Source organism: Hemitrygon akajei, chromosome 11 (assembly GCF_048418815.1).
Source record: "Hemitrygon akajei chromosome 11, sHemAka1.3, whole genome shotgun sequence".
NCBI classification, from domain to species: domain Eukaryota; kingdom Metazoa; phylum Chordata; class Chondrichthyes; order Myliobatiformes; family Dasyatidae; genus Hemitrygon; species Hemitrygon akajei.
Genome location: NC_133134.1, coordinates 2,191,574 through 2,214,535, shown reverse-complemented (window position 1 = coordinate 2,214,535; position 22,962 = coordinate 2,191,574). Strand labels below are relative to the sequence as shown.

Here is a 22,962-nt window from a genome sequence, read left to right as displayed (position 1 = left end):
GTGGAAAATTAAAATCTCCCACAATCACCACCTTGTGTTTACTACAAATATCTGCTATCTCCTTACACATTTGCTCTTCCAACTCACGCTCCCCATTAGGTGGCCTATAATACACTCCTATCAGTGTTACTACACCTTTCCCATTCCTCAATTCCACCCAAATAGCCTCCCTAGAGGAGCTCTGTAATCTATCCTTCCAAAGCACCGCCATAAGATTTTCTCGGACAAGCAATGCAACACCTCCTCCTCTGGCCCCTCCTACTCTATCACACCTGAAGCAACTAAATCCAGGAATATTTAGTTGCCAATCACACCCTTCCTGCAACCATGTTTCACTAATAGCTACAACATCATAATTCCATGTATCAATCCACACTTTAAGCTCATCCACCTTTCTTACAATGCTCCTAGCATTAAAATAGATACATTTAAGATACTCTCCACCTCCTCCTCTCTTTTCATCCCTAGCAATGCATTCAAATTTATTATCCTTTTCTTTCTTCTCCCCTACAACTTCGGGCTGAGCGCATCCCTCCTCCATCACCTGCCTGTCCTCCCTCACACACGGTCTACTTACTTGCTCTACTGGTGAACTAACCTCCTCTCCCATAGTTTCCTCAAATTGATTTCCGCCCCCCCATCTTACTAGTTTAAAGTCTGCCCCGTAGCCCTAGCAAACCTCCCCGCTAGGATATTGGTCCCCCCAGTTATCCTTAAACTTTTGCCCCCAACTCTCAAATCATGTCCTCTTGTTTGAATCTTGTATACCTCTATCATGTCTCCTCTCATCCTCCTTCTCTCCAAAGAGTAAAGCCCTAGCTCCCTTAATCTCTGATCATAATGCATACTCTCTAAACCAGGCAGCATCCTGGTAAATCTCCTCTGTACCCTTTCCAATGCTTCCACATCCTTCCTATAGTGAGGTGACCAGAACCGGACACAGCACTCCAAGTGTGGCCTAACTAGTTTTATAAAGCTGCATCATTACCTTATGACTCTTAAACTCTCTCCCTCGACTTATGAAAGCTAACACCCCATAAGCTTTCTTAACTACCCTATCTACCTGTGAGGCAACTTTCAGGGATCTGTGGACATGCCTGATCCCTCTGCTCCTCCACACTACCAAGTATCTTGCCGTTTACTTTGTACTCTGCCTTGGAGTTTGTCCTTCCAAAGTGCACCACCTCACACTTCTCCGGGTTGAACTCCATCTGCCACTTCTGCATCCTATCAATGTCTCTCTGCAATCTTCGACAATTCTCTACAGTATCCACAACACCACCAACCTTTGTGTCGTCTAAAAACTTGCCAACCCACCCTTCTACCCCCACATCCAAGGCGTTAATAAAAATCACAAAAAGTAGGGGTCCCAGAGCAGATCCTTGTGGGACACCACTAGTCACAACCCTCCAATCCGAATGTACTCCCTCCACCATGACCCTCTGCTTTCTGCAGGCAAGCCAATTCTGAATCCACCTGGCCAAACTACCCTGGATCCCATGCCTTCTGACTTTCTGAATAAGCCTACCCTGTGGAACCTTGTCAAATGCCTTACTAAAATCCACGTAGATCACATCTACTGCACTACCCTCATCTATATGCCTGGTCACCTCCTCAAAGAACTCGATCAGGCTTGTTAGACATGATCTGCCCTTCACAAAGCCATGCTGACTGTCCCATGATTCTCTAAATGCCCACAGATTCTATATCTAAGGATCTTTTCCAACAGCTGTCCCACTACAGACATGAGGCTCACTGGTCTACAATTACCCAGACTATCCCTACTACCTTTTTTGAACAAGGGGACAGCATTCGCCTCCCTCCAATCCTCCGGTACCATTCCCGTGGACAACGAGGACGTAAAGATCCTAGCCAGAAGCTCAGCAATCTCTTCCCTCGCCTCATGGAGCAGCCTGGGGAATATTCCATCAGGCCCCGAGGACTTATCCGTCCTAATATATTTTAACAACTCCAACACCTCCTCTTCCTTAATATCAACATGCTCCAGAACATCAACCTCACTCATATTGTCCTCACCGTCATCAAGTTCCCTCTCATTGGTGAATACCAAAGAGAAGTTTTCATTGAGGACCTTGCTCACTTCCACAACCTCCAGGCACATCTTCCCACCTTTATCTCTAATTGATCCTACCTTCACTCCTGTCATCCTTTTATTCTGCACATAATTGAAGAACGCCTTGGGGTTTTCCTTTACCCTACTCACCAAGGCCTTCTCATGCCCCCTGCTTGATCTTCTCAGTCCCTTCTTAAGCTCCTTTCTTGCTACCCTATATTCCTCAATAGACCCATCTGATCCTTGCTTCCTAAACCTCATGTATGCTGCCTTCTTCCACCTGACTAGATTTTCCACCTCACTTGTTACCCATGGTTCCTTCACCCTACCATTCTTTATCTTCCTCACCGGGACAAATTTATCCCTAACATCCTGCAAGAGATCCCTAACTATCGACCACATGTCTACAGTATACTTCCTTGCAAAAACATCATCCCAATTCACACCTGCAAGTTCTAGCCTTATAGCCTCATAATTTGCCCTTCCCCAATTAAAAATTTTCCTGTCCTCTTTGATTCTATCCTTTTCCATGATAATGCTAAAGGCCAGGGAGCAGTGGTCACCGTCCCCCAGATGCTCACCCATTGAGAGATCTGTGACCTGACCCAGTCTGTTACCTTATACTAGATTCAGTATGGTATTTCCCATAGTCGGCCTGTCAACATATTGTGAAAGGAATCCATCCTGGACACACTTAACAAACTCTGCCCCATCTAAACCACTGGAACTAATCAGGTGCCAATCAATATTAGAGAAGTTAAAGTTACCCATGATAACAACCTATTTATTTTTGTACCTTTCCAAAATCTGCCTCCCAATCTGCTCCTCGGTATCTCTGCTGCTACCAGGGGGCCTATAGCATACTCCCAATAGAGTAACTGCTCCCTTCCTGTTCCTGACTTCCACCCATACTGACTCAAAAGAGGATCTTGCTACATTACCCACCCTTTCTGCAGCTGTAATAGTATCCCCGACCAGTAATACCAACCCTCCTCCCCTTTCTCCCCCCTCTTTATGCCTTTTAAAACACTGAAATACAGGAATATTGAGAATCCATTCCTGCCCTAGTGCCAGCCAAGTCTCTGTAATGGCCACTACATCATAATTCCATGTCCATATCCAAGCTCTCAGTTCATCACCTTTGTTCCTGCATTGAAGTACACGCAGTTTAGCCCTTCTACTTACTACCTTTACAGCCTTTATGGGGATGGGATGGGTTTTGGAGCATTGGAGGGTTGCTGATGTTTTTCCCTTATTCAAGAAAGGGAGTAGGGATAGCCCAGGAAATTATAGACCAGTGAGTCTTAGTTGGTAAGTTGATGGAGAAGATCCTGAGAGGCAGGATTTCTTAACATTTGGAGAAGCATGATATGATTAAGAATATTCAGCATGGCTTTGTCAAAGACAGGTCATGCCTTTCGAGCCTGATTGAATTTTTTGAGGATGTGTCTAAACACATTGATGAAGGTAGAGCTGTAGACGTAGTGTATATGGATTTTAGCAAGGCATTTGATAAGGTACCCATGCAAGGTTTATTGAGAAAGTAAGGAGGCATGGGATCCAAGGGGACATTGCTTTGTGGATCCAGAATCAGCTTGTCCACAGAACGCAAAGAGTTGTTGTAGATGGGCCACATTCTGCGTGGAGGTTGGTCACCAGTGATGTGCCTCAGGGATCTGTTCTGGGACCCCTTCTCTTCGTGATTTTTATAAATGACCTGGGTGAGGAAGTGGAGGGATAGGTTAGTAAATTTGCTGATGACACAAAGGTTGGGGGTGTTGTGGATAGTGTGGAGGGCTGTCAGAGGTTCCAGCAGGACATCGATAGGATGCAACTCTGGGCTGAGAAGTAGCAGATGGAGTTCAACCCAGATAAGTGTGGGGTTCATTTTGGTAGGTCAAATATGAAGGCAGAATATGGTATTAATGGTAAGAAGTGTGGAAGATCAGAGGGATCTTGGGGTCCAAGTCCATAGGACACTCAAAGCTGCTGTGCAGGTTGACTCTGTGGTTAAGAAGGCATACAATGCATTGGCCTTCATCAATCATGAGATTGAGTTTAGGAGCTGAGAGGTAATGTTGCAGCTATATAGGACCCTGGTCAGACCCCACTTGGAGTACTGTGCTCAGTTCTGGTCACCTCACTACAGAAAGGATGTGGAAACTATAGAATGGGTACAGAGGAGATTTACAAGGATGTTGCCTGGATTGGCGAGCATGCCTTCTGAGAATAGGTTGAGTGAACTCAGCCTTTTCTCCTTGGAGCTGCAGAGGATCAGAGGTGGCCTGATAGAGGTGTACAAGATGATGAGAGGCATTGATCGGGTGGATAGTCAGAGGCTTTTTCCCAGGGCTGAAATAGCTAACACGAGAGGTCACAGTTGCAAGGTGCTTGGAAGTAGGCACAGAGGAGATGTCAGGGATATGTTTTTTTTTTATAAACGCAGAGGGTGCTGAGTGCATGGAATGGGCTACAGGTAATGGTGGTGGAGGCAGATACGATAGGGTCTTTTAAGAGACTCCTGGATAGGTACATGGAGCTTACAAAAATAGAGGGTTATGGGTAACCCTAGGTAATTTCTAAAGTAAGTACATGTTCAGCACCACATTGTGGGCCAAGAAGCCTGTATTGTGCTGTAGGTTTTCTATGTTTCCATGAAATCCTGCTGACAACAGCCTTTATTACTATGTGCCTCCAAGTATGCTGAGACCTCATTCATAATAATTGACTCCCAAATTCTTCCCAATCCCTGCCTAAAGCTTCCTTTCTTCTGCCTCTCTCCCTTAGTGAAGAGTGCAGCGACATTTGCAATTTTCCAGTCTTCTGGAAGCATTTCAGAATCTAGTGATTCTCAAAAGATCATTACCAATGCCTCCACAATCTCTTCAGCCACCTTTTTCTGAATCCTGGGGTGTACACAATCTGGTCTTGGTGACTTATCTACTTTCAGACCTTTCAGTTTCCCAAGAACCTTTTTGCTAATTGAGGTGACTTCACACACTTCATGACCCTGGTACCTGGAACTTCCACCACACTGCTAGTGTCTTCTACTGGGAAGACTGATGCAAAATACTCATTCAGTTCAACCGCCACTTTGTTGTCCCCCATTACTACCTCTCCAGCAATGTTTTCAGGTGGTATCCACTCTCACCTCTCTTTGAAACTTTATGTATCAGAAGAAACTTTTGGTGTTGTCTTTAATATTATTGACTAGCTTACCTTCATATTCCATCTTTATCTTAATGGCTTTTTTAGAAGCTTTCTGTTGCTTTTTTCAATAGCTTCTCAATCCTCTAATTTCCCTTTAATTTTTGTTCTACTGCATGCCCTCTCTTTGGCTTTTACAGTGCCTTTAAAAATTGCACACAGACTCAAGGCTGTAATTACTGCCCAAGGTGCATTTACTAAATACTGACTTGAAAGGGCTGAGTAATTATGCAATCAATTCTTCTGTTAAATAATTGTAATAAATTTTGACCAATTTACAGAAATCTGTTTTCACTTTGGCACAAAAGACACTTTTCTGTTGACCAGTGTCAAAAAAGCAAAATTAAATCCACTGTGGTTCAATGTTGCAAAACAATAAAACATGAAAACAAGGGGATTTATTGCTTTTTATAGGCAATATACGTCTCTACCAAAGGAGGTGTAAGGTACACCTAGCCCCCAGGTCACCCTTGGGCAAGGTGTAACATCTGCTTAGCACACCACCCCCCCACCCCCCCACATCAGGGTCACGTGAAACCATCAGAGCAGGTGGTAGATGGTTGTATAAGCAGCTGGTTCCTATCATAAGGCCTAATTATGCAAGCACTGATGCCAGGCAGACAATCTTTGAAGTGTATTGATAATGGCTGGGGTCACCTGTCTTGTAAATACACTGCCCAGAAGGCTATGACAAATCACTTCAGCAGAAAAATTTGCCAAGAACAACCATGGTTATGGGACTATGATCGCCTACATTATATGACGCGGTACATAATGACAACTATCGGGAGGGAGGTACACGAGCATCAGGACATCAGCCTGGTTAACAGCTTCTTCCCTCAGGCTGTAAGATTAATAAATACCCTGCCACCACTGAGGTCTTATCACTAGTCCTGTGAGCTGTTTGCTGTACTGTTTACCTGAGCTATGCACAATATGCATTTTGAATGATATTTTCTGAAGTTATTTATGATAATATTTTATGTGCTGTGTGTGATAAATATTTTGTGGGTGCATCATGGTCTGGAGGAACATTGTTTTTTGTTTAGTTACGTACAATCAGATGACAATGAACTTGAGCTTGAACTTTTGTACGTCAAGATAGTACAAGGGAGAAACAATTACAGAGTGCAGAATAAAGTGCCACAGTAACAAAGAGAGTGCAGTGCAGGTAGACAATAAAGTGGAAGGCCATATGTTGAGATAGATTGTGAGGTCAGTAGTCCATCTTATTGTAGAAAAGGCCTGTTCAGTAGTCAATAGGGTAGAAGCTGTCCTTGAGCCTGGTGATATAAGAACATAAGATAGAGAAACAGAATTAGGCCATTTAGCCCATCGAGTTTGCTCCACCATTTCTGATCCAATTTTCCTCTCAGTCCCAATCTCCTGCCTTCTCCCGCCTTCTCCCAGTGTCCCATCATGCCCTGACCAGTCAAGAATCTATCAACCTCTGCCTTAAATATGCAATGGCTTGGCCTCCACAGCTGCCTGTGGCAAAGAATTCCACAGATTCACCATCCTCTGGCTAAAGAAATTCCTCCTCATCTCCATTCTAAAAGGGTACCCTTCGATTCTGAGGCTGTCCCCTCTGGTTTTAGCCTCCCCCACCACAGGAAACTTCCACTCCATCAAGGCCTTCCACCATTTGATAGGCTTCAATGAGGTCACCCCCTCATTCTTCTGAATTCTAGTGAACACAGGCCCATAGCTATCAAACACTGTTCATATGACAAGCCATTCAATCCTGGATCAATTTTGTGAAACTCCTTTGAACCCTCTCCAGTTTCAGTACATCCCTTTGAAGATACAGGGAAAAATAGAATTTAGAGAGCTAGATAGAAAGCTGAGAAGCAGGACCACCAGGATAGTCTTGGAAGATTCCAACATGCAGGTTGATTGAAAAAAATCAGTTTGGAAATGGATCCCAAGAGAGTGAGCTTGTTGAATGGCTATGAGATGGCTTTTTAGAGCTATTTGTCACCGAGCTTACTGGGGGGGGATCAGCTATACTGGATTGGGTGTTATGGAATAAACCAGAGGTGATTAGGGAGCTTAAGGTAAAAGAACCCTTACGAGCTACTGATCACTACAATATGATTGAGTTCAATTTGATAGGGAGAAAGTAAAGTCTATAAGTATTTCAGTGGATTAAGGGAAATTACAGTGATATGAGAGAGGAGTAGGCCAAAGTAAATTGGTAGGAGATGCTGGCAAGGGAGACAGCAAAGCAGCAATGGTGTGAGCATCAGGGGAAAAATGAGGAGGGTGCAGTATAGATGCATTCCAAAAACGAATAAATATGGCAAAATAGTACAACCGTGGCTGACAAGGGATGTCAAAGCTAATATAAAAGCAAAAGAGAAGGCATACAATAAAACAAAAATTAATGGGAGGATAGAGGATTGGGAATCTTTTAAAACTCAACAGAAAGCAACAAAAAGAATCATTAGGAGGGAAAAGATGAAATATGAAAGCAAGCTGGCAAACAATATCAAGGTGGATAGTAAAAGCTTTCTCAAATATGTAAAAAATAAAAGACAGATCCAGAGTGGATATAGGACAGCTAGAAAATGAGGCTGGAGAAATATAAACAGGATACAAGGAGATGACAGATGAAAATGAGTATTTTGCATCAGTCTTCACTGTGGAAGTCTGTAGCCATGTGCCAGATGTTGAAGGGTGTGAGGGAGGAGAAGTGAGTGCAAGTAACTATTAAAAGGGAGAAGGTGCTTAAAAAGATTAAAGGCCTAAGACTTATGTATATAAGTCACCCAAACCAAGTGAACTGCACCTGAGGGTTCTGAAGGAGGTAGCAGTAGAGACTGTGGAGGCATGAGTAATGATCTTTCACAAATCATTGGACTCTGTCATGGTGCCAGAGGACTGGAAAATTGCAAATGTCACTTTGCACTTTAAGAAAGGAGGAAGGCAGCAGAAAGGAAATTATAGACCAGTTAGCCTGACCTCACTGGTTGGGAAGATGTTGGAGTCAATTGTTAAGGATGAGATTATGGAGTACTTGGTGACACAGGACAAGATAGGGCAAAGTCAGCATGATTTCCTTAAGGGAAAATATTGTCTGATGAACCTGTTGAAATTCTTTGAGGAGATTACACTTAGGATAGATAAAGAGATACTGTATATTTGGACTTTCAGAAAGCTTTTGACAAAGTGCCACACATAAGGATCCTTACCAAGTTAACCACTCACGGTATTACAGGCAAGTTACAACATGGTTAGAGCATTGGCTGATTGGTAGAAGGCAGTGAGTGGGAATAAAAGGATCTTTTTCTGGTTGGTTCTAGTAAATAGTGGTGTTTTGCAGGGGTCGGTGTTGGGACCACTTCTTTTTATGCTGTATGTCAATGATTTAGATGATGGAACAGATGGCTTTGTTGTCAAGTTTGCAGATGATACGAAGACTGGTGGAGGGGCAGATAGTGTAGAGGAAATAGGTATGCTTAGAAGGACTTAGATTAGGAAAATCAGCAAGAAAGTAGCAAATGAAATACAATGTTGGAAAATGCATGGTCATGCACTATGGTCACAGAAATAAGAGTGCAGACTATTTTCTAAATGGGGAGAAAATCCAAAAATCTGAGATACAAGGGGTCTTGGGAGTCCTTGTGCAGAACACCCAATAGGTTAACTTGCAGATAGAGTCAGTGGTGAGCAACGCAAATATAATATTAGCATTCATTTCAAAATGTCTAGAATACAAGAGCATGTGATGCTGAGGCTTTATAAGGCACTAATGAGACCGCACCTTGAGTATTGTAAACAGTTTTGGGCTCCTCATCTAAGAAAAGATGTGCTGGCATTGGAGAAGTTTCAGCAGAAGATCACAAGGATGATTCTGGGAAAGAAAGGGTTATCATACGAGAAACATTCGACAGCTCTGGGTCTGTACTTGCCGGAATTTAGAAGGATGGGGAGGAGATCTCATTGAAACCTTATAAATATTGAAAGGTATAGACAGAGTAGATGTGGAAAGGATTTTTCCCATGGTGGGGGATAGAGGGGCTTCAATTTAAAACAAAGATGTGGAGAAATTTCTTTTGCCAGAGGGTGGTGAATTTGTGGAATTTATTAGCACAAGCAGCTGTGGAGGCCAGGTCATTGGGGGTATTTAAGGCAGAGCTTGATAGGTTCTTATTTGGACACAGCATCAAAGGTTATGGGGAGAAGGCTGGGGAGTGGAGCTGAGGAAGAGAAAAATGATCAGCCATGATTAAATGGTGAAGCAGACTCAATGGGCCAAATAGCCTAATTCTGCTCCTATGTCTTATGGTCTTGTGGTCTTATGGTCAAACCTGCTCACAATATTCCAAGTGAGGCCTCACAAGTGCTTTATAATATTTCAACATTACATCCTTGCTTTTATATTTTAGTCCTCTTGAAATTAATGCTGACATCGCATTTGCCTCCATCACCACAGACTCAAACTGCAAACTAACTTGTAAAGAATCCTGTGCAAGGACTCCCAAGTCCCTTTGCACCTGTTTTTTTTGTATTTTCTTTCCACTTAGAAAATAGCCAACCCTTTAATTTCTTCTGCCAAAGTGCATGTGCCAAGTGCTTCGTGCCGATCAGCCATTGCTCTATCCATGCTGGAATTGTTCTTGTAATATCATAGGCCTTTCATTTGTTGAGCAACCTCATTTGTGGCACCTAGTCAAAGTCCTTCTGAAAATCCAAGTACACAAAACACATCAATGGATTTTTCCTTTGTTTATCCTGCTTGTTATTTCTTCAAATAGTTATAACAGATTTGTCAGGCAAGAATTTCTCTTGAGGAAACCATGCTGACTACGGCCTATTTTATCATGTGCCTCCAAGTACCCTGAGAGTCAGAGTAAGAAAGTGGGGGGGAGGGGAGGAAGAAATACAGGGTGATAAGTGAAACCGGGAGGGAGGGGTAAAGTAAAGACCTGTGAAGTTGATTGGTGATAAAGATAAAGGGCTGAAGAAGGGGGAATCTGATAGGAGAGGACAGAAGGCCAGGCAAGAAATGGAAGGGGGAGGAGCACCAGAGGGAGTTGATGGTCAGGTAAGGAGAGAGAGGGAAATGGGAATGGGAAATGGTGAAGGACAAGAGGGGCATTACCAGAAGTTGGAAAAATTGATGTTCATGCCATCATGTTGGAGGCTACCCAGACAGAATACAAGGTGTTGCACCTCCAACCTGAATGTGGCCTCATTGCAGCAGTAGAGGAAGCCATGGAATGACATGTCCAAATGGGAAGTGGAATTAAAATGGGTGGCTACTGGGAGATCCTGCTTTTTCTGGTGGATGGAGCGTAGGTGCTTGGAAAAGCAGTCTCCCAATCTATGTCAGGTCTCACTGATAAACAGGAAGCCACATCAGGAGCACCGGATACAGCAGATGACCCTAACAGACTCACAAGTAAAGTGTCGCCTCACCTATAAGGACCATTTGGGGCCCTGAATGGTAGTGAGGGAGGAGGACTAGTTGCACGTATAGCATTTGTTCCGCTTGCAAGGATACATGTCCGGAGGGAGATCAATGGGGAGAGACGAATGGACAAGGGAGTTGAGTAGGAAGCGATTCCTGCAGAAAGCTGAAAGTTGGGAGAAGGGAAGGTTGTGCTTTGTGATGGCATCCCTTAGGAGATGGCGGAAGTTATGGTGAATTATGTGCTCGATACGGAGGCTGGTGGGGTGGTAGGTGAGGTCAAGAGGAGTTCTATCCCTAGAGGGGTTGTGGGAGGATGGGGTGAGGGCAGACATGCACAAAGTGTAAGAGAAGTGGTTGAGGGCAGAGTTAATGGTGGTGGAAGGTAGTCCCTTTCTTTGAAAAAGGAGGGCATCGTCTTAGTTCTGGAATGAGGAGCCTCATCCTGAGACCAGATGTGGTGGAGATGAAGGCATTGAGAGAAGGAGCTGCATTTTTTTACAAGAAACAGAGTTGGAAGAATCCTATAGTCTTCTTTCTTCTGTCTCTCTTCCATCTTGAAGAGTGGAGTGACTTTTGCAATTTTCCAGACTTCTGGAACCAATCCAGAATATTTTGATTCTTGGAAGATCATTACTAATGCCTCCACGATCTCTTCAGCCACCCCTTTCAGAACCCGGACTAGGTGACTTATCTACCTTCAGTCTTTTCAGTTTCCCAACAACCTTCTCTCTAGTTATGGTAACTTCACACACTTCATGACCCCTGACACATAGAACTTCTATCATACTGCTAGTGTTTTCCATAGTGAAGACTGATGCAAAATACTTATTCAGTTTGTCCGTCATTTCCTTGCCCCCCCCACTACTTTTCCAGCCGTCTGATATCCACTCACGCTTCTCTTTTACACTTTATGTATCTGAAAGAAACTTTTGGTATTCACTTTAATATTATTGACTAGCTTACTTTCCTGTTCCAGTTTTACCTTCTTAATGTCTTTTTAGTTGCCTTCTGTTGGTTTTTAAAAGCTTCCCAATCCTCTAATTTCCCATTAATTTTTGATGTATTATATGCTCTCTCTTTGGCTTTTATGGTGGCTTTGACTTATGTTAGCCACGGTTGTGTCATCTTTCCTTTAGAATATTTCTTCCTGTATGGTATATATCCCGTGCCTTCCGCATTGCTTCCAGAAATTCCAGCCATTGTTGCTCTGCTGTCATCCCTGCCAGTATTCTTTTCCAGTCAATCTTCTCGTGCCCCTATAATTCCCTTTACTCCACTGTAATACTGATACATCTGACATTAGCTTCTCCTTTTCAAATTTCAGGGCGAGTTTGATCATATTATAATGACTTGCTCCTAATGATTCTTTTATCTTAAGATCTCTAATCAATTCTGGTTCATTGCACAATGCCCAATCCAGAATAGCTAATCCTCTAGTGGGCTCAACCATGAGCTGCTCTAAAAAGCTACATGAACATTGAAGTTCTCCATTACTATTGTAACATTGCCCTTATGGATCATATTCTGCATGGAGGTTGGTGACCAGTAGAATGCCTCAGGGATCTGTTCAATGACCCCTTCTCTTCGTGAATTTTATAAATGACCTGGATGAGGAAGTGGAGGGATGGGTTAGTAAATTTGCTGATGACACAAAGGTTGAGGGTGTTGTGGGTAGTGTGGCTGTCAGAGCTGTCAATATGATGCAAAATTGGACTGAGGAGTGGCAGATGGAGTTCAACCCAGATAAGTGCGAGGTGGTTCATTTTGATAGGTCAAATTTGATGGCAGAATATAGTATTAATGGTAAGACTCTTGGCAGAGTGGAGGATCAGAGGGATCCTGAAGTCAGAGTCCACAGGACACTCAAAGCAGCTGCGCAGGTTGACTCTGTGGTTAAGAAGGCATATGGTTCATTGGCCTTCATCACCTTGGGATTAAGCTTAAGAGCTGAGAGGTAATGTTAGAGCTATATAGGACCCTGGTCAGACCCCACTTGGAGTACTGTGCTCAGTTCTGGTCATCTCACTACAGGAAAGATGTGGAAACTATAGAGAGTGTGCAGAGGAGATTTACCAGGATGTTGCCTGGATTGGGGAGCATGCCTTATAAGAACAGGTTGAGTGATCTTGGCCTTTTCTCCTCGGAGCGGCGTAGGATGAGAGGTGACTTGATGAGGTGTATAAGATAATGACAGGCATTGATCATGTGGATAGTCAGAGGCTTTTTCCCAGGGTTGGAATGGCCAAGATGAGAGGGCACAGTTTTAAGGTGCTTGGAAGTAGGTACAGAGGAGATGTCAGGGGTAAGTTTTTTTTACGCAGAGAGTGGTGAGTGTGTGGTATGGGCTGCCAGCAACTGTGGTGGAGGCAGATACAACAGGGTCTTTTAAGAGACTCTTGGATAGGTACATAGAGCTTAGAAAAAAAAAGGGCTATGGGTAACCCTAATTTATTTCTAAAGTACGTACATATTCAGCACAGTATTATGGGCCAAAGGGCCTGTATTGTGCTATAGGTTTTCTATTATTCTATGTTTCTATCTATTTTCTATCTCCCATTGTAATTTGTAGGCCACATTTTTTTTACCATCAGAGCAACCCCACCCTCTCTGCCTTCCAGGATGTGCGTCCATGATTTAGTATCTTCTGCCTGATGGGAGGAGGTGGAGAAGAGAGAATGTCTAAGGAGTGTTTAGGAGGAAATTTAAGAGGAGAGAAGTAGTCAAGAAAAGCGATGCAGAGAAAATGCTTGTTATCTACATAAACATGCCAATGTCTGACCATCTATCAAACCACACAAACATAATACATCTGCCATACTATAAGTAGTTTCTGAAAATGGATGGTACAGCTAATATTTGTTGTGGTGTTAATTCCACAGATAGGTATGGTCAGATCAATATATATTCATAGAGTATCAACCAGTAGACCTTAGCTCGATCATCTCTTGTTTGATGGATTTAAAATTAGACTTGTTGAAACTCAAAAGCCAAATTGCCCGACTCTGATTCCCACACAACATGGCTCAGTTTTACTCACCTTGTATCATGCCAGGACTTTTGTCCTCGATCACTGCTCTGGGCTGACATGGCATCATGGTCATTCTCCTCGAGGGACGAGTCAGTTGAACTGTGTAAAAACATAAGTAAGGAATGATACAATCGTTACAGATAACTTTCCTTCATGCCCATGGCCAACTGGTGAGAGCAGGTGCAATGAGTACAGTTGTAAGAACAGTGATCAAGGCTCATAAGGCTGATTGACCTAATCACAAATAATAACAAGACAGCCTACAGAGAAGAAGTCTTCACCCTGACACAGTGGTGTCAAGAAAACAACCTCTCTCTCAATATCGCAAAAACAAAGGAGCTGGTTGTGGACTACAGGAGGAATGCAGACAGTCTAACCCCTATTGACATCAATGGATCTGGAATTGAGAGGGTGAACAGTTTTAAGTTCCTCAGCATACACTTCATCCAGGATCCCAGGACCTCACGTGGTCTGTACATACTGGCTGTGTGGTGGAGATGGCACCACAGCACCTCTTTTACCCTAGATGGTTGAAGAAATTTGGTACGAGTCCCCAGATCCTAAGGATTTTCTACAGGGGCACAATTGAGAGCATCCTGTCTGGCTGCATCACTGCGTGGTATGGGAACTGTACTTCCCTCAATCACAGGACTCTGCAGAGAGTGGTGCGGACAGCCCAGCGCATCTGTAGATGTGAGCTTCCCACTATTTGGGACATCTATAAAGTCAGGTGTGTGTAAAGGGTCCAAAGGATTATTGGGAACCAGAGTCACCCTAACCATGAAAACCTGGACCAACAGGCTCCGGGACAGCTTCTTCCACCAGGCCATCAGACTGATTAATTCAAGCTGATGCAATTGTATTTCTATGCTATATTGACTGTCCTGTTGTACATACTATTTATTATAAATTACTATAAATTGCATATTTACACAGAGACGTACGTAAAGATTTTTACTCCTCATGTATATGAAGGATGTAAGAAATAAAGTCAATTCAATAAGTTGATAAGTCCTAAGGAAGTTAAGAAGCATCACTGTTCCTGAATTTACACATTGATGAATGAAGTATTGACTGGAGCTTTTTTGGTTTGACACATGGGTGACTTTAGAATCAGGCACTCCCAATGGAGAAAGTACTCAGGGGAAATAATGTTAAGTCAAACCTGTCTAGAAATTCCTCTTCTCTTTGGAAGTTCTGAATCATGGCTAACTCATATTGAGGAACAAAGTGAAATGTCAGGTAGAGCAGACAACCCACCCTGCAAATACTCATTTCAGGGAGATAGCACTATTAATTTGTGGGAGACTCCCAGAACTTCCAGGAGAGGTGGGATGTTTGCAATAGAGTAGCTTCTTAGCAGCTAGCCAGCTAGTTTAAATAATGTTAGCTATGCTAATGAATGAATGATACCTGTTAAACTCACCTCAACAGTCATGTAACCCACCATGGGCAATAGAAAAGTCACCATTGCAAATAGTGCAGCGAACAACACTGTCATTACTTTTGACCCCTATTAGGCAGGGGCACACTTTAGTGTAGTCTGGGGTGAAGTATGTTTTATATTTTCTTTTTTTGGAACACTCTGCCAGGGTGCTCGTTCTCTCTCGTTCTCTCTCTCTCTCTCCCTCTCTCTCCCTCTCTCTCCCTCTCCCTCTCCCTCTCCCTCTCCCTCCCTCTCTCCCTCTCTCCCTCTCTCCCTCTCAAAAAAACTGATTTCCGGGATATGGTATATGATTTGCGGGTGTCAGGAAGTCGATATTAATATGCGGGAGACTCCTGGAACTTCCGGGAGAGGTAGGATGTCTGGGTAGAGTGTTCATACTGTTGAATCACAGTGGGACAATGCACAAACAGGAGAACATCTTCAGAAGATGGAAATCCAAGCGACAGACACAAAATGCTGGAGGAACTCAGCAGGGCAGCCAGCATCTATGGAAAAGAGTTGTTGACGTTTTGGGATGAGGTCCTTCATCAGGACTGGAGAAAACAAGATGATGAGTCAGATTTAGAAGGTGGTGGGAGGGGAGGAAGGAACACAAGGTAACTTTGACTCCTCATTTTTTTCTCCAGTCCTGATGAAGGGTCTCAGCCTGATAAGTTGATTGTACTTTTTTCCATGGACAATGCACAAGTCTCATAATCTATCAATCATTATGTAGTTTGAAATCTTCAAAAAGCAACGCCTCAGAAAGGTGGCATCTATCATTAAGGATCCCGATCACTCAGAACATCTTCTCTTCTCGTTACTACCACCAGAGAGGAGGTACAGAAGCCTGAAACAGCCTTTCAGTATTGTAGGAACAGCTTCTTACCCTCCTCCATCAAATTTCTGGAAGTTCCTTACTATTTTGTTCTCTTTTTACTTTAGATATTTGTTTGTTATGTATTTATTATTTTACAGTAATTTTTATGTATAGCACTGTACTGCTGTTGCAAAACAACAAATTTCATGACATTTGTCAGTGATAATAAAGCTGATTCTGATTCAGTATCACAGAACCACCATATGATAAGCTCTCCAACTTACATTATTTGTCTTAAAGTTGTCTTCTTCCAAGTGTTTAGACCTCAGTGCATGCAGCCCAACTTCACACAAACCTTTCTGCAGCAGGAACCAGTATAGCCAATCTGTTGTTCAACACTGAACATAGAACATAGAAGAGAATAGCACAGGAAAAGGCCCTTCAGCCCACAGTGTTTGTACTGGCTAATCCCATCAACTTGTGTGTGGTCTTTATTCCTCTATACTTCTATCAGATCACTCCCTCAGCCACTGGTGCTCTGGAGAAAACCCAAGTTTGTCCAACTCTGCTCATATCTCATCAGAATTACACTTATTATCACTGATTTAGAATGACATGAAATTGGTTGTTTTGCTCAGCAACACAGTGCAAAGATATAAAATTACTATAAATTATAAAAAAAGTGCAAAAAAAACAAGATCATATTCAAGAATAGTTTAGAAGTCTGATGGTGGAGGGGAAGTAACTTTCTGAATCGTTGAGTGTGGGTCATCACTTTCCCTGATGACAGTAATAAGAGAGCATGACCCAGTCGTGGGTCCTTGTAAATGTCACCTCCTTGAGGCACTGCCTCTTGAAGGTGTCGTCAATGGGCATATCCAAACCAGGCAAGGTACTTTTGACCTCTTCCACATACAGATGTCCCCCGTTTTTCGAACGTTCGCTTTATGTCAACTCGCTGTTATGAAAGACCTACATTAGTTATCTGTTTTCGCTAACAGAAGGTGTTTTCACTGTTACGAAAAAAGGCAGTGTGCACCCTAAGCAGCCGAGCTCCTCCCCCGGAATTGTATTCTAGCCGCCATTGCTCAAACATGTGCCTGTGAGCATCTGTGCTTTATGTTGATTTATTTTGTGCATCTGTTAGCAAGATGAGTTCTAAGGTATCGGAAAAGTCTAAAAGAAAGCGTAAGGGTGTTACACTTAGCGTAAAACTAGACACAATTAAGCGTTTTGATCGTGGTGAACTAAGTAAGGATATAGTGAGTTTCCTAAGAAGGTTGGCGTCATTCAATGTCTGTAGTGAGATGTTCTATAGGTCAGTTGTGGAGAGCGCCCTCTTCTTTGTGGTGGCGTGTTGGGGAGGAAGCATTAAGAAGAGGGACGCCTCACGTCTTAATAAGCTGGTAAGGAAGGCGGGCTCTGTCGTGGGCAAAGTACTGGAGAGTTTAACATCGGTAGCTGAGCGAAGGGCGCTGAGTAGGCTACGGTCAATTATGGATAACTCTGAACAGCACCATCCAGAGACAGAGAAGCAGTTTCAGCGACAGGTTACTATCGATGCAATGCTCCTCAGACAGGATGAAGAGGTCAATACTCCCCAATGCCATTAGGCTTTACAATTCTACCGCCAGGACTTAAGAACTTTTTAAAAGCTATTATTAATGCTTTTTGAGATAGTGATTTAGATGCATATCATATTTTTTTACTGAGTTAAGTATTGTATGTAATTAGTTTTGCTACAACAAGTGTATGGGACATTGGAAAAAAAGTTGAATTTCCCCATGGGGATGAATAAAGTATCTATCTATCTATCTATCTAAGGGTTTGTGGAAGTTGACGAAGATGATGTTGAAGAGGTTTTGGCATCCCATGACCAAGAACTGAGAGATGAAGAGCTGATGAAGAGAAAAGGATAACAATTGAAGCCGAATGCAGTAGTGAATGGCCCGAAAGTGAAGTCATCCAGGAACTGAACGGGAAGCAATTGCGTGAGATTTTCGCTGCGATTGACAATGCTGCAATGATTGCAGAAAAGTATGACTTTAATTTTGAAAGGGTACGTAGGTTTAGGGCATATTTGCAGGATGGTTTAAGTGCTTACAAAGAATTGTATGATAGAAAGATGCAGGAGGCTAAGCAGTCAAGCATACTGTTGTTTTTCAAGCCTTCCACATCAACCACAGCAGACGACGAAACTCGACCTTCAACATCGAGGCAGGCAGACATAGAAGAAGGTGACCTGCCTGACCTGATGGAAACAGACGACGATGAGATGATACCCCAGTCTCCTCTACCTCCCACCACCCCAACCTCTGACGACTCAGTCTAACACACCATCATCAGTGTGCTCGCTCTCTTCTCGATTCCGGTAAGTGAAACTACACTGTACATGCATTATTTCTACTTTATATAGGCTGTGTATTTTTATGTGTTATTTGGTAGCTTCATAGCTTAAAGGTTACTGGAAAGAGTGTTTCTGCCGGAAGCGCTTGCACCGTGTGTTCCGAGAGTTGTTGTGTGAGATTTTCGCTGCGGTGGACAGTGCTGCAATAATTGCAGAAAAGTATTCCGACATTATATAGGCTGTGTATTTATCAGATCATTCCTGCTTTTACTATAAGTTACTGTTATTTTAGGTTTTATGTGTTATTTGGCATGATTTGGTAGGTTATTTTTTGGGTCTGCGAATGCTCACGAATTTTTCCCATATAAATAAATGGAAATTGCTTCTTCACTTTACGACATTCTGGCTTATGAACCGTTTCATAGGAACGCTCTACCTTCAAATAGCACGGGAAACCTGTACTCTTGAAAGCCTGCACATCCATCCTGTAATGTGGTGATTGGAAATGTACACAATGTAGGTGAACTAACATTTTCTACAGCTACAACCTAGCTCACTGAATTTTGTACTGAACACCCTAACCAATGAAGGTAAGTATGCTGTAACCCTTTCCACTCTCGAGGAATTATGGACATGTACAAGTATTGACTGAAGCACCAAACACAAAATGTGGGAGGAACTCAGCAAGTCAGGCAACATCTATGGAAGGGAATAAATAGTAGGACTGAATACTTGTTGGAAATATGCCTACAGAACATCACCAAGGATTTCTGTTCATTACCTTTCATCTTGCACATATGTAAGCTTCTCTTTTCCATTTTTGCAGCATATCTGTGTAGAGTTTCTTTCCTGCTCCCAGTTACGAAGGTCGATGAAAACAGTTTTTGGTTCAGAGGTCATTTTCGTGGGTGTTGTTCTTCCCATCTCCAGTGAACACAAAACAGCTTCAGGACTAGGAATATGGAACAAGAGAACAGAAGTGGTTAATGATACCATTATTTAATCCAAAAGCACAAGGTGATATTCAATACACCTCCTTTGTAGCTGATCTAAGATAATGCACTTGATCTTGCTCACCCATCATTACTACTTTGACAGAACTCATATTTCCAGTATGTTTTTGGTCAGTTTTCTATGAGGAAACAGGTGTGATTCCTAAGGAATGTTATTGCTGTGAAAGAACTGTGAGGGAAACATGAGGCTGTTTGATGAGAAAATAATTGATACACAATATCGTTTGTCTTTCAGAATGTCATGTGTGCAATAAATCCAAAAAGCCAAGAATGCAACATTCAACATTCCTATCACAACCACTTTATTGAACCTGAATAATATCAATTCACCTACTTCTCATAGCAAGCATATATCATTGGAAAGAAACTACTCTGCCCACAAAGTAACTACGGACCTTCATGCACCCATCTACACCAATCCTATGTTAATCCTGTTTTATTCCCCCACATTCTCTGTCAATTCTACCACTCACCTACACACTGGGGCAATATACGGTCACCAATTAATTAACCAGCTGAGATGGTCTTTGGGATGTAGAAGGAAACTTGAGCACCTGTAAGAAATCCACAGTCATAGGGTCTGCCATTGGTCAGGTTCTACCATGGATATTGTGTCTCAGCTGTCTATGTGATTAATGAAACAGGGCAGTACAATATGGAAAGCAGGCTGCTGCCCATGCAGCAGACTCCCTGCTCCATGCAGCTGATGAACCCAAAGAAACAGCAGAGACTGATACAATTTGGTACCAATAATCACAAGAGTTGCCAGTCATCATTGAACTCAAGGTAGAACTGTCTTAGGAACTCCAACTGCAGAATTTTCTTTGGGGTTTACTCCTCTACATTATTGAATTGACTTTATTACTTACATCCTTCAAATACATGAGGAGTAAAAATCTTTTCATTACTTCTCCATTCAAATGTGAAATCATAGTAATTTATAATAAATATTATGTACAACAGGATAGTCAATATAACATAGAAATACAGTTGTAACAGCATGAATTAAGCAGTCTGATGGCCTGGTGAAAGAGCCTGTTGGTCCTGGCTTTTATGCTGCAGTACCATTTCCCTGATGATAGCAGCTGGAACAGTTTGTGGTTGAGGTGACCCAGGTCTCCAATGATCCTTTGGGCCACACCACACAGCCGGCATGTACAGACCATGTGAGATCCTCGGTGATATGTATGCCAAGGAACTTAAAGCTGTTCACCCTCTCAACCCCCGATCCATTGATGTCAATAGGGGTTAGCCTGTCTCCATTCCTCCACAACCAGCTACTTAGTTTTTGCAACATTGAGGAAGAGGTTGTTTTCTTGACACCACTGTGTCAGGGTGATGACTTCCTCTCTATAGGCTGCCTCATTATTATTTGAGAAAAGGCCAATCAGCATAATGTCGTCAGCAAATTTAATTAGCAGATTGGAGCTGTGGATGGCGACACAGTCATGTGTATATAGAGAGTAAAGGAGGGTGCTTAGTACAAAGCCCTGAGGGGCACCCATGTTGCGGGTCAGAGGGGCAGAGGTGAGTGAGCCCACTCTTACCGATTCAGATTCAGATTCAGTTTATTGTCATTTAGAAACCACAAATACAATGCAGTTAAATGCAGATCACTTGCCAGCAATCTGACAGGAAGTCCAAGATCCAGCTACACAGTTGTAGAAACAATGATCAAGGCTCATAAGACTGATTGGCCTAATCTCAAATAATAATGAGGCAAACTACAGAGAAGAAGTCTTCACCCTGACACAGTGGTGTCAAGAAAACAACCAGTGAAGGCTGAGGTCTCTGAGCTTCTTGTCAAGCCTGGAGGGAATTATGGAATTGAATGCTGAACTGTAGTCCAAGAACAGCATTCTCACATAAGCAAAACGAGTGAATCTGCAGATGCTGGAAATAAATAAAAACACAAAATGCTGGCAGAACTCAGCAGGCCAGACAGCATCTATGCGAGGAGGTAGTGACGATGTTTCGGGCCGAAATCCTTCATCAGGATGTATAATCCTGCATACATTAAAAATGTCTGTAAAGACACCTGCCAGTTGTGCAGCGCACACCCTAGATACCCATCCTGGGATACTGTCCGGTCCAGCAGCCTTGCGACTGTTCGCTCATTGAAGACACCTGCGTACTTCAGCCTCAGAGATGACCAAGGTGCAGGTCGCTTTGGCAGCTCTCCTTGGGGGTTCAGTGTTGGCGACATCAAACTGAGCATAAAAAAGATTCAGCTCATCTGGGAGAGAGGTAGTGATGTTGGCAGAACCACTGTGCTTAGCTTTGAAGACTGCAATGGTGTGCAAACTTTGTCATAAGCTGCGTACGTAGTTGATGGAGAGTTGTGTCCAGATCTTGTACTGTATTGTTGTTTTGCTGCCTTGATGACTTTGCGTAGATCGTAGCTGCATTTCCTGAGTTCCTGTTGATTACTGGCAGCAAAAGTTCTCTCTTGCGTAGTAAGTGCAGCACGCACGGAACTACTGATTCAGGGTGTCAGGTTTGGATAGACCCTGACCTATTTTTGGGGGACAACGGCCTCAGTGCACTCCCAAATGAAGCTTGTAGCCCCTTCTGTGAACTAGGAGACATCTTCATCAGGAAAGACATTCCAGTTGACGTTATTAAAGCAGTCCTGTAGCATGGAGACCAAATGGTTGGACCAACAGTGGACGGTTTTGACTATGGCTGCCTCTTGTTTCAGCTTCTGCCTGAACACAGGCAGAAGCAAGGTAGAGGAGTGATCTGACTTCTCAAACAGCCAACGGAGGAGCGTTTTGTAAGCATTGCAGAATGTAGAGTAGCAGTGGTCGAGTATGCTATCTGCCCATGTGCTCACCTGGATGTGTTGACAAACTTTGGAGAGACTTTAGACAGCGACACTCTATTAAAGTCTTCAGCCTCTGGGTGTGCAGTCTCCAGGGTGTTGATGGTCTTGTACAGTTCCTTGAGAACCTTGAGAACTTGGGCTGCTTGATCTGTGACGTAGCAGCTCTAGATTCAGATGTATTTATCACATGTACATGGAAACACACAGTGAAATGTGTCATTTGCATTCACAACCAATACACCAAAGGATGTACTGGGGGTAGCCTGCAAGTGTTGCCGCACATTCCAGTGCCAACGTAGCATGCCCATAATGCTCGGCAGAACAACAAAGAACACAACAAGCAGCAAAACATCAACAGCAAGATATGCTCTGTTCCACAGACACATGGACAGTCCTCCAGCTCCAGTAAAATATTCCACACTTCCAACTGAGCTTCAGGTTTTGATCTTCAGTATTGAACCCTGGACTAGCTGATGACAGGACCCCAAACTCCAAATGATCAGGCCTCAAGCCTCCTAATCGCACAAATAACTGATCCTAAGATCCACCACTCTATTAGTTGCACCACAATGCTGCCCAGGTTGTTGTTTGTGAAAATGTACTGTGTGGTTGACAGGACTAACCAGGGAGAATAATAATTTTACACAGAATAGACGGGCCCAAGGGCCTGTTTCTGTGCTGCAGTGCTCTACGACTTTATTTGACTTTCTATTCAAAGTTCAAAGTAAATTTAATATCAAAGTACAATTATGTCACCGTATACATCCCTGAGACTCATTTTCTTGCAGATGTACACGGTAA

The 22,962-nt window shown here is 43.0% G+C and overlaps 1 protein-coding gene across 1 annotated transcript in view; it reads right to left on the bottom strand.

Moving 5' to 3' along the window:
* LOC140735221 (dynein axonemal assembly factor 8) overlaps positions 1-22,962 on the bottom strand; it is a 159,635-nt gene that overhangs the window by 111,247 nt on the left and 25,426 nt on the right. Inside the window, exons 7-8 of the mRNA XM_073060021.1 lie at positions 19,103-19,273; positions 13,738-13,827 (exon numbers count right to left, since the gene is read on the bottom strand). Coding sequence (XP_072916122.1) covers positions 13,738-13,827; positions 19,103-19,273 — 261 coding nt within the window. The remainder of the gene's footprint in view (positions 1-13,737; positions 13,828-19,102; positions 19,274-22,962) is intronic.